The sequence below is a fragment of the Odontomachus brunneus genome, unplaced genomic scaffold, assembly GCF_010583005.1.
Source record: "Odontomachus brunneus isolate Ranch 3 - 2012 unplaced genomic scaffold, Obru_v1 Obru_scaffold_193, whole genome shotgun sequence".
In the NCBI taxonomy this organism is placed as follows: Eukaryota; Metazoa; Arthropoda; class Insecta; order Hymenoptera; family Formicidae; genus Odontomachus; species Odontomachus brunneus.
In genome coordinates, this window is record NW_022639643.1 from 500,147 (window position 1) to 512,868 (window position 12,722).

A 12,722-nucleotide genomic window follows, 5' to 3' on the forward strand; every position below is an offset into this window, starting at 1 on the left:
GGGGGGGGGGGGGGGGGACGCGACAACGTCAACCGAAATTACGTATCGCGCACAGCCGAATCGTGCGCGACGGACCGAAAGAGTTAAATTAGACTTTGGCAAGCCGAGCGAGATGAGTCGCCGGCGAATTGCAGTAGATCCTAAATGCGAACGCCAGAGGCGTCTGCGCGACTCGCGTCTTCATCATCACGATCTCGCCGTTGATCCCTTACCTTCCAACCGGCGCTGCTGTTGTTGTCACCCTTGTCCTTGAAGTAGGGCACGTTCGTTACCATCCAATCGTAGATCTGCGACAACGTGAGCCGCTGATCGGGCGCGCTGGTGATCGCCTGAGTGATGAGATCGGCGTAACTCAGGTTGCCCCAGGCGTTCCTCCTGGACGAGTTCTTCTTCACCGGTAGAAGACCACCCTGGGCCAATTGGGTCTGATGGGGTGGCGTGCCGCCTTCGGCGCCCTCCTTGGCGGTCGGCGCATTGCCCTCCGCATATTCTTCAGGTCTCGGTAACGGCCATGTGTTGGATCTCGCACGAGTCTGCGGCTCAAAGCCGGTCTCTAGGTCCGGCGAATTGGAGAATTCGAAAGAGACTCCCTTCTTCTGTTGTTGTTGTTGCTGCTGTTGTTGCTGCAGCGACGGGATCAGCGAACCCGAGGCCGAGACCGGCACCGAATCCATCATGTTCAGCCCCGCTCCTCGAACTTGGGGTTCGCGATCGAACCGAGACGCGAGACGCGCGGGGAGTAGTCCGCTGTGGCCAGCGACGCTAGAGGGCAATCTGCGATCGGCAAGAACCTGCTCGCTCGCGCGCGCGAGAGGAGAACGACCCGAGTCGCGTTTTCGTCCCCGCACTATCACCAGACGCGAGCGTGCACGCGCGTTTTCATGTACGTCTGTATGCGTGGCACGTGTGTTTTGTGTATGCGTGTGTGTATGCGTGTGCGTGTAGGCGCGTGTGTACGACGGCCTTCGTACGTCCTCGCTTCGAGCGAAGGCTCACGGTAGCGCTCGTTTGCACCGGTTTCGGAGAGCGGTCGCACGCGTAACTCGCGTGTAACGCAATGTCGCTGCCTTTTCTCTTGATCTTTCTACTTCTTGACGTGTGTATATACGTATGTATATATATTTATGTATATATATATATATCGCTCTTTGCCGACACTGCAGTTCTTCAACACATCACCCACCAATCGACCGACCGATCGATCGATCGATCGATCGAACGCGGACTCGTTCGCGAAAAATTTGCACACGACACGATGACGCGATGCGACGCGACGCGGATGCGACGCGTTTGTCGGCGCTCACGCTCGCGAGAAACCAGCTTAAGATCGTCGGAGGATCGTCCGAATCGCGTGCGGTTGTCGGCGGCGGCGAACCAACTGAGGATTCTGCCCGGCGCCGTTCTGCGTGCCGAAAGAGCGCGAAGGCGAGAGCGAGACAGCCGGGGAAGGCGAGCGTGCCGACCAATGTGGAGGTGAAGGGCGGGGGAACAGATAGATGGAACGAGAAAGAGTGATAGAGGGAGGAGGAAGGGAAAGAGAGATAGACGAGGTCGGAGCGCGAGGCGGCGAAGCGGAACGGAGAGAGATGGAAGCACAAGAGAGTGAGGGAGATAGAGAGAAAGAGAGAGAGAGAGAGCGAGAGAGAGAAAGAGGGATACAGACAAGAGCTTGACGGTAGAAAGAGGGAGCAGACCACGTGGTCAAACTCAGTGTTTACAAGCCGTGCCGTCGGGGTCACGTGGCCATGTTTTGATAGGCACTTGGCCCGCTGCGCGGATAGATCTACGCACTCGTCGTGGCGTCGCGAAATTTGCGCGGCGGATGATTCTCCTCGTCGACGGTGACAACGACGGCGCTAGCGGCGGCGGCAGAGGCTGCACGATTTTCGGCGAGCGATGCCGCGTGAGCGACGAATCGTCGCGGTGACCTCTGCTGCCCTGGTTGCCCTCGGGAGACCGTACCCCCTGGTATCTCTCATCGATAAGACGGTATCCTCGTCGCCGGCGAACTGTCGCTCTGCGATCCTTGGATCGTTTTGCCGCGTTCGACTGGCTTGATCCCGCGCTTCTTCGGACACGCTTGGTCAGCACAGTTTATCACCTCCTCGTTGCTTCGTTTTCTAACGAAGACGGGAGACAGAGGAAGCAAGAGTGAAAATAAAGAGGAGAGATAGGCTGAGAGAGTATCAATTGTCACAGTACGCACGATGGAGACGCTCGCTTCGTGACTTATGAACTTTCAAATTTGAGAGAACAGCGAAAAGAAAGAATATACCTAGTCACTACGTGAGACTCGCCGGCAAGGCAGCGCGGCACATACTGACGGATTTCTCCGGCCGGCCCTCGGAGCAGACCGACCGACCGACCGAACGGAGCCGAGCCGCGAGAGGCGAATTCGCGGCGCCTGCTGTCGCGCCGAAGCGCAACGAGCGCGACCGATCGCCGGCGGCGTGACACAAAGAGTGCGAGGGAGACGCGCGCCGAGAGCGCGGAGTCGGCAGAGAGAGAAAGAGCAACGGCTGCACTCGCGGAGCGCGGGAGGAGGACGCACGGAGTGCATCGGAGGGTCCGGAGTGGCGTAGCTGGTGGGTGGCTCAGCGCCGTGGTGAGGGCAAAAGACGACCGCGTGGGGGGTGCGAACGGACAAGAAGTGGGGGGAAAGAGAGAGGGCTATCGGCGCTGGGTGCAACGGAGATGGCTATAAATTGCAACTTTGTGCAACGACGGGGGGAAGCGAAAGGGAGGCGGGTGAGCGGGCATGAGGAGCGCGAAGGAAAGAGGGAGTCGACGAAGAGGGGCGACGAAGAGACCAAGCGCGACCGGGAGACCGAAGAGAAAGGGGAGGAGATGGCGAAGGTGGAGGAAGAGGGCGAGGGAATGCGACGGAAGGAGGGAGACGGAGAGTGCAGCGTGCTCGCTGGATCTAACGGGTGGGCGGGGAAAGGGGTATATACGCTGTGCCCCCAGGGTTAGGCACCACACCGCGCGCAGAGTAGTGGGTTCACGATTCCGATTCGATTCTCTGATAATCGATTGTTTTTTACTTTTTTTTTGCAAAAGCATCGGTTCCACTAAGGTTGACTTTCATGATCATCTCGACGTGAGATTATCAATGATGGCAACCTTTCCGATTACATTTGTGAAGAAAATGCACTGCATTGATTAAAATCATAAATTTACATCATACAATAATATAAATTGTTTGTTACTTTGATGCAGTTACAAACTTTTAACAGTTATTGTAATATAAAAATATATTGTATATTAAAAATTTGACTCAGTCTCATTAAATGTTGCATATTATTTTCAGCAAATTTCGCTCTTGTTTTCCTATTTCTTTTGAATCACCATTTCGTCAGTCTACATATTCTTTGAACACGCCTTTTTCAAGAAGAATCAGCACGACAACGCCTGATGTGCGAATTGACAATGCAATTGTCAATAAATCAGAATTTGTTTATAAAGTTATGTGATGAAAATATTATTTCATATAAATATTGTAATCTTTTATACCTATACCCTTTTCTTGCCCAAACCTTCTTCTCATTATACCGCCGAACTTGCAATTCGCCGCGGCCGTCGGTACGATTCTTCCGGCTGAATTTTGCGGCAACCCTTTCAGCACTTTTTCGTGTGTCGCGCCACGACTTGTAGAATCCGAAGATTCCCAACGGCCGATCGAAATAGCTCGGCTGTTGTTTTCGGTCCGCGTACCTATCAAATACGCCCGGCACCCTCCCGAAAGAAGCTCCTCCGTCGCGGCTAAACATTCCTGGCTTCGTTCGGGCGCGCATTGTTGCATCGCGCGCATTCTTCTTAATCGAAATATCAGCCGAGAAAGATGGGCGCTACCCGGTCGTCTTTCGCGCTTTCGGACTCGAATGTCTCGGTTCCGCGGGGAGTGAAGTATCTTCTCGCGTTTACTTTGAAATCACACGCGAGAATTCCAAAGAAGAGGAACGTATAAAAATGGATTCAGAAATACAAGATATTTCGCCTATCCGAATTATATTTAACGAGAGCCAATCATTCGGAGTGAAACTTTTTTCCGTGTACTTCCGTGAGAGTTAACGTGCAAAATTACACACCTGCTGATACGAAGTAGATAAACGCTTATCCGTGTCCCCCCACGGAATTTTCAAGCATCTCAAAGTCCTCGAACACAAGAAGTGAGTCTTAAATATAATTTCGGCCCTATAAAAATGTTCTGCGTTTCAGAACGAAGTAGATATCAGCACGATGTTACGGAGAAGACACGCGAGTTGCAGATAGCCGCGACTTTTTCCGAACCCGTCCGCGATTACTTTCGACTTGCGATTTGCACGCGCTCCCGCTCCGCGAGAGTAGTTCCTGTTTGCCCGTGTGAGCGCGAAAGTAACGCCGATTAAATGCACTCTCTCTTTCTCTCTCCTTCTCTTCCACATCCTGTCACAACACATTCTTACGTCGTTCTTGCCGATCTTATTATACGTCGATTCGCGATGTTGTTAGGCCGAATAATTCGAGTCGAGCCACCGTAGGTATCCTGTCCTTCAATTCGGCCGTTGTCCGAGGTTTGTTGTTGACGTAAACCCCACGCCAGAGTTGTCCCCATAAAAAGAAGTCGGGTGCAGAAAGGGCAGGCAACCCGGCGATTGCAACCCGGTGAAACAAGAAACGACGCGGTGGCCAAACAACGTGCGCTCGCTTGTTCGCTCGCTCGCTCGCGCATACTCTCGTCTCGCCCTGTGTGGGCAGTTAAGGCGATTCTGGCTAACTTAAGGGTACCGTCAACAGCGTAATTATGCACCTGAAACCTTCGATTGTCCGGCCGGATATCACCGGCCACATTGCTCAATGTTGTTTGCCCGCGCATGGGGGCTAAAAACAGAATGCCGTAACGCACCGACCGTGTACGCGCGACGGTCGAACACGCGGGCCCCGGCTAAAAATAGAAGACGGATGGATCCCTTAAGGACTGCCCGATCGAGTAACCGCGCGAACAATTCCAAGCCGCTGCACTACGTTGGACCTCGGTATCGCGTGAGTCACACGTGGGCGCTACGATGGAAGCGTTCTTTCGTGATTCTCTTTCAGGACTTTCCTTTGTGCGACGCGCGACCTCTGCGGAATCGTTATTCGAAAACGAATGCGATCGTGACCGAGGTCAAGGTCAAGATCATGATAAAGTCTTGATGACTCTTCGGTTTTGATAACGGCAAGAAAGGACAGGACGATTATCAGGGTGACAGTGGAGTGACGGAAATTCCGGTGACTCAACAAAGTGATCGGCCGCTTTGACAGGCATATGATTAAGCCGCACACTGAGAGGAAGAGAAACGGTTGAAGTTATAGTTATTTTTGGCTCCAACCATATCTTTTGTAGTGAAATAGTAGCACACGTATGAAGCCATTATCGCTAACATTATAATAGAATTTAATAAAGAAATAGTTTCCTTGACTATAATTTTATGGTAATTGTTTCTCTACGCGATTATAATTGCAAATATCGAATATTTTTTTCACAGTACTCTCTTAAAATGAATCAGTGAAACATTACTGAAAACAGTGAATATATACTGATTCGCAGTTATAAGTGGTGCATTGAAAGTGCTCAGTGCTATACTTATAACTGATATAAGTGACTATTCACTGATTCACTTTAAAAGAGTACGGATCCCGGGAAATGCGCTCATAACGCGAGAGGTTTCGTCAATTGATTTATTGTCACTTTAACCTGATTATTGTCTACTCTGATCATCAAGCTAATGTAATGAAATGTGTCAGAAAATCGATAGTGCCTTTATGTCGATTATTGAATTGTTATAATCGATCGATTATTGAATTGTCGATTATTGAATTGTTATAATCGATCGAATCAATTTTGCAGCGTAAACTTACTATCTTTATAGTAATTTATATACACTGCAATTTCGGTATAGTCCAGCTCTTTACAAAAAAAAATCGTAATAATTTTAGCGTCACTTTTACTATAATATTTTCTTCGTTGAACGTCCCAAAGCGTAACGGCCTTCTCATCGCCTATTTATTGCATGCTCAAGCACAGTATATTTTCGAATATTGTTCAGCACAATTTAGCGGAATTATTCGATAAAATTTCACCGGCAAATGCGTCGAGCATGCAATAACAAGTTGACCAGCACGAACAAAAACGAGTGAGACAAGTACAATGGACTACGTTTCCATTTCGACTGTACCTTTTCATGGGCTCGTTTTCGATTCATGCCGATCCTTAGGCATGCATCAGCCTCGCAAAGAACTGAGATACGTGTCGGATAATAAAGAACCAGAGAACACGGTTTTAGCATCCTTAAGTAGCCCGCGGCCTAATCATTTTCGAGTTCAATCCTGATAAAGCCGGGTTGAGAAGGCACGCATATAAAGCACTCGCGCGCGCGAACTGTTTACAGCGAAAACAAAGTAACTCGGATTTTTTAATCTTTTTATTCACGTCGTTGCATCACAGCATAATCTTATCCTGCCGCAGATTTATCGCACCGTATTATCAACACTCGTTTCAAATACAGAGGGATTCTTTCCCCTCGATATCGAGTGTCGTCCGTGAACAAGAGATCGCATGAAAGTTAATTACAACTGTGCTGCTGCACTAAGATTCGAGATCAAATGTTTGGCGTTCCATGAAAAGCGTTTTACATTTCGATGCTGCTTAACGAAAAGTGAAGCGTCGCGTGAATATCGGACACATCCAAACGAAATCCCATCTGAGTCGAGCGAGAGGGATACGCACATATACATACATATACACACACAGCCGCCCGACATCTTCGAAATTTTCGACATCCGTCCTAGACCGCTATGGTCACGTACGAAATTCTTCGCAATCCAAGGAAATTAGGACTTTCTACGGCGCTTTTTACGGACAATCGCTTCTGCCGAAAGTAAATCCCGGGCGAGTCATCCCAGGGCGCTAGGCGCGAGACTTTATCGTGTGAAATTGCACATGCGGGGCGAATTAAGGCGTGATGGAGGCCCCGGCGCTGCCGGTAACCCTCGCCCATTAAGATCCGGCCGAAAGGAGGAGAGGTGAGGATAAGTTCGGACTATCAATTACACCAGCTCAATTCCGGCGCTTGCTTTACGCGGAATCGAGAGTCCGATCGTCTTGCGCCGGCTAAATTTGTTACGCTAACGAGCAGTGCGCCCTGCTACGTTGTGCGGTGTCGTAATGCAACTTTTTAGCGCGTTTATTTTTAACTCGGCCTATGGAAATAAATGCGAATCAAGATCTTCATTAAGTCGATCGGCGACGCGACTATCGCGAGTTGTGCACGAGGAAAATATTGTAGTAAAAATTACGCTGCGAGAAATTGTATGTTAGATTTAACATATCTCACATGTTCCAATTTATCCACTCTAATTTTTGCATTAACTTAACATACAGTAAGCCTATATGTATCACAGTTTTGTACGATGCAATCATAATATTTTCAACACAATATTTATAATATACACTCTACATATGCATATATACATCTATATAGGTTACGATAAGTTAGATTGAATTAGATAGTACGAAATTACAAAAACCAAAAGTGAAAACAATATATGCGTACAACAAACAAAAAGCCAGAAATAAAAATTTTTTTAAAAGATTGCGCCATATTAAGTCCGCCATTTTGAATTTTAAAAATTTGATTTTAGATTCGTAATCAGCAATTTCAGAAACGTATAAACACAAGTGTTCATAAAAACAATAGAAAAAATATGTTCTCCTCAAAGGTTAAATATATTCTTTTAAATATGCCCTTTTAGTACCAAATTTTCATGTTCTTTTTTCGAAATGTGCACTTCGTGTGGGTTGAATCATTCTTGCATAACTGCGGCCAATTTAGTAATAAAAAATCAAATGTGTATAATATTTTTCAACAACTATTTGGTTTAAGATTATAAAAACTTGGTTGTTATTTTTACTACAACATTTATCCCCTGCAGTTCGTATCTAGCCAAGTCGGGAATAACGGCGGCGCGTGGTCGCCTAGAGTTTCTATGCGGACGGACGTGTAATTGAATTGTGTGTATCTGTTAATTTTCCAACTAATAAAATGTAAAAGGGTTGTGAACGAGTGAACGAGCGAGCGACTCTTTTCGCCAATCACATTTTATTCCTGTAGGCGTATCATAGCGTCGCATGTGTGAGTGTATGTATATGAGACTGTGACGGATATATCCGGTTCATTCTAAAACAAGACATCTTGAAAAATGTCACTCGGACATTTAAATTTTTTTTCTATCGGGACCGGATCTTATCAATTTCCGGCGCAGCGCTACCACAAATCTCCGTGTTCCGTAAAGCAACCAACTTTATATAGGATAACTAGACAGCTGAATCAACGTTTATAAATAACTGTCAATCATCGTTAAGAACTTATCATCTGATATTGGACTATTATCAGCGAATAATTTGTGATGTCTATATATATAACGTTACATATTAAATACATGTAACATTTGTTTTATAGCAAGTACGGGAATTAATTGCTTTGGATTAATACAAAAGTTATAGATTCTTCTCTTTGTTTAAATTATTCTCTACTTGACATCAAGCTAAAATAAATAACCAGATTGAGAATTGTTATATATCAATTACAAATAGTGTAGTTATAGCATAAAGTATTGGCGGTATTCCGTCTTACTCCGACACCCCGTTTTGCCTCATCTTACTTTATATATTTTATAAACTTCGGTTTAAAAATTTTCAGGATACGCAAAAATACTTAAACCCACGTCTGCTAAATTAACAGTAGTAAGAATTTGAAAATGTGTGAAAACGAAGCTTGTAATTAACAAATAAATACTAGATTCCATCATATCAGATTAACGAGTGACAAATTCCAATTGTTTGATCGATAATCGTAAAGTACAAATATTTCGACGCGATACCGTTCGATCCGAGAATGCCTAAACTCCAACTAGGAAGGTACCATTGGCGCCATCTGTAGCACACCAACGACTTGAACATCGGAAGACTACATCATATTGTTTGCTTCTGCTGATAAGTAACTGCTTTACTCATGAATCACGCGCGCAATCGAGGTCTTTTCAACTCTTCCACGTTTTCTAGTGTGCCTACATTACTTACAGTTAGTCAAGCCAGTACAGAACCTTAACTCGCCGCAACTTCAAATCAGAATTGGATATCCACATTTATGTAAGTATGGGTGCGACCCATTAAACGCTGCAAATGCTTTGAAGCGTTTAAAGAAAAGCTATGATTAGCACTTTAAAGCAAAATTTGTAGCGTCTAATGGGTTGCACTCTAAATATGAGATATCACCTATATAGACAATGAGTAATTTATAAATGTCACTTAAAAAACATATAAAACAACCTGTATGCATTAGTGTCGGTCTGCAACCTCGCTTTAAGCTTTAAGTCGTAAGCTGACCAGTCACAATCGATTATTCTTAAGACGTAAGGAGAGTAATTGACTGTGGTTGGTCAGTTGTTTAAGGCTTCAAGCTTAAAGTGAGGTTGTAGACCGACATTTACGCAGAAAATACATGAACGATTCGTGTTGACGGGATCTTGAATGCGACTGCCGTAGCAACCGCAAATATCGAACTGCGTTGCAGTATCAGGGGATGGCGCTACCCGTTTGTTTCGCACGCAGGCAGTTGGTAACGGCGCCTTTCGCTTGAATGGGAGAACGAGCCGGCTAGTCGACGACTGGTTGCCAGGCCGGCCGGCACTTCGCGTACCATCGTCGCGCGGTACGTATCGTCGGCGTTCGTCGTCTCGCGTGTCGCCGTCGTCCGCTTTCATCCATCCATCCATCCATCCGTTCGTTCGTCCGTCCGTTCGCCCGCGAATATCAAGTTGCGAGAGAGAAAGAGAGAGTCTCATCCGCGCAATCCTGTCGTGAAGGCGGTTCCTTTCGAGCACATTTCGCGAGCACGATGCAGGCCACACCGCGCGTATACGACTTCCCTAATTCAAACACAACCGAAAGAACGCGGCGTGAAAAGAACCCTCGACCGATTATTCGACTCGCGCCGTCGCGTGCCCTCGATCTATTCGATTGATCCTGCGAATCGGACCTCGGGAGTGTGCGGAGTGAAAGTGTGTTGCAAAGAGTACGAAGAAGAAAAACTAGGTAGCGAGAAAAACAACGCACGAAAGAAAGAGAGTAGTAAGAGGGACGAAAAGTGACAGGCAAGAGAGTCGGTGGCACACCGCGCGGCATGACGCCGTGCCGGCGACACAGAGGATCGTCCTCCTCCGCGGAACCCGGCCGACTTCGCCGAGGAGCGACTCGCTCCCGCGGTGACGCGGTACTCCGGTGATGAGGAGTGAGCGCCGACGCCGCTCGCCCGAGTGTGTTATGCGCGAATGCGGCCGGCCAGGGCCACGCTACCACTCAGCAACGACAGCAGCAACAGCCACTACATCGACAGCAACACCAGGAGGCCGCCGGCACCAGCGTCGTGATGCCGTTCGTGATGCGAAAGGTGGAGCCGCGGCACTTGTGCCGCGGCCACGTGCCGGCGGGCTCTCAGGGTTGGCCGGTGGGTGCCGAGCTGGAGGCGGTGGCGAACGGCGCCCTCACCAGCTCCCTCAAGCAGTTGGCCTCTCTCCTGACCGCTGCAGAGAACATATTCGCGAGCCTCACCGTGGAGCTGGCCTATGTCACCGACAGGAGTGGCCACCTGCGTCGTAGGATCGACAAGGTCGAGGAACGATTGAGCAAGACCGATCCCAAGAAAATACCAGTCCGTGAGTATCCACCCGCGGCGCCCTATTCGCGAAATCACGCCGCGGTAACGGACCTGATTTTCGGCCGCAGACCGCGATCGTATCTCGGCGCCTGCATGATCATTAGCTTGCTGGTGCCTCTCTGTTCCTGCGAATTGTTAGCCGAGGTGTGAATTTCGGCGCGAGCAGGTGCAAAGGTCGACGATTAACTCGTCACTCGATTTACAATAGATGTAAAATAAGTATTTTGCTCAAAGCCCTAAGTGTAACTTCCTTTTCGACAAAAGGAAGGCACCACCTCTCGCACTACTACACTTTGGAATCACCAAAGTTTGAAGCATTAGTGCGACTTCTGGCAACACGGGAAGCTCCTTTTGCCTGAAACTACGTTTCAGTTTACAATTTGGGACCCACTACTTAAAGGCTTTACCTATTGTAGATCGAGGTCCAAACATTCATCTGTGAACTGGTCCAAACGCAAAGCTGACGGAAATACATTCGTGTTGATGAGAAATAATAACAAAGTAAAAATATCAATTTCTTTGACACTAATAACACTAATACTTAACTCTCTAGACTAATACTTATAAATTTCATTCTATATTGAACATTTAAATATTCGTATATAAGATCAAAAAATAACAAGAATGTCCAGAGTTAAATGTTATTAGTGTTCAAGTATTGATACTTTTATCTTAATAAATTTAAATCTGAAGGTAATTGAAATTCTGTTGAAAATCAAAAGAGGAAAAGTTGAAACAAGTTGTACCTGTGGGAAGTCTTAGTCGTAGTGGCAACTGTGATTTCGACTAGTTGCCGTTGAATAAAGTTAGCAAAGTTAACAAGTCGTGCCGCGTAAACGCCACGGAAGAAAGCAACGCGAGTACTCGCGCTCGAATCACTCCGATTTCGCAAGACCGCTCGATGGTTACGACATTTTTCCGCGTCACGCGTGAAACCCGAGGCGGCCCCGGGCACCTCAGTTACGCTGACATTTCGATTGCGACTGCAATTAGACTCGATCGGCAGGCGATGGAGTGACCAATAGTTATCGGATCTCCATCAGACTCCTACCGCATCGACAACCAAGAGAACTCCCTCAACGAACACGAAGCCGTTCCCCTCCGGCCAGAATCTAATAAAACTATTATCCTTTCGCGAAGTAATTTGACCGATTAGCTCCACACTCTCTCTCTTTCCTTCTTCTCACCCTTCTCTCTTTCCTCTCGGTATCTACGAACATGACGTTTATCAGCGTCACGGCGTCGTGATTCTCGGCAATCTTTTCGTTTACCCGCCGCGGGGATTCCGAAAGACATACCTGAGCGATCTCATGGAACATCTCGCGAAGACGAGATGAAAAAGAGGCAAAGAGGAACGGGGGAAAAAAAGAAAGGGGAGAGTGAAAGAGAGAGAACGATAAGGAGAGAGAAGAGAGGGAGGAGACCCGTGCCGAGACCCACATTATAGGGAAAACGTTCCGAGTTACCTGGTGCAGCGTGGGAAACGGATCGTGAGGAGCGCCGAAAGCGAGTTTCACCTGAGAGGAGTGCAGGGAGGATTAGCTGCATCCCGGTGGATGCACAAAGAGGGCCCTATCCACCGCGCTTTCTAATAGACCGCTTTTTCTCGGTGACAAGAAACGGGGAAGCGCGAGCCAAGGGCGAGATTACGGGCGAAGGAAGGGTTCTCTTTAATGAGTCGCGCGGAGCTATCGAAGCTATTAACTTCTCACTCCACCTCGCCGGAGGTGTAATGAAAACAGTGTTGGGCATTAATCGATTAAAATTTTCCTCGACTAGAATAATCGGTAAATCAATAATCAAGATTGATCAATCGCCATGTATGCATACAGAAAGATATATACTTCAAATGAATGTCATTTATTTCAGATATTTCATAAGTTTATACAGGGTGGATCAATAACTATTGCCACTTTTTGGAGTATTTTTGTATTCAGAGAGAGAGAGAGAGAGAGAGAGAGAGAGAGAGAGAGAGAGAGAGAGAGA

The 12,722-nt window shown here is 47.4% G+C and overlaps 2 protein-coding genes across 4 annotated transcripts in view; one reads left to right on the forward strand and one right to left on the reverse strand.

The window, feature by feature from the left end:
• The window catches only part of LOC116851835 (forkhead box protein O), a 221,083-nt gene extending 218,707 nt beyond the window's left edge, over positions 1-2,376 (reverse strand). For 2 of the 3 annotated variants that reach the window (XM_032831661.1, XM_032831660.1), the window contains exon 1: positions 213-2,375. In XM_032831661.1, the coding sequence (XP_032687552.1) occupies positions 213-677 (465 nt within the window). In that variant the 5' untranslated portion in view covers positions 678-2,375. Of the gene's footprint in view, positions 1-212 lie in introns of all 3 variants that reach the window. The other variant, XM_032831662.1, reaches the window with a different exon arrangement.
• Positions 2,377-9,690: 7,314 nt separating this feature from the next.
• LOC116851834 overlaps positions 9,691-12,722 on the forward strand; it is a 98,224-nt gene continuing 95,192 nt past the window's right edge. The window contains exon 1 of the mRNA XM_032831658.1: positions 9,691-10,734. Within this exon, the coding sequence (XP_032687549.1) occupies positions 10,449-10,734 (286 nt within the window). The 5' untranslated portion in view covers positions 9,691-10,448. The remainder of the gene's footprint in view (positions 10,735-12,722) is intronic.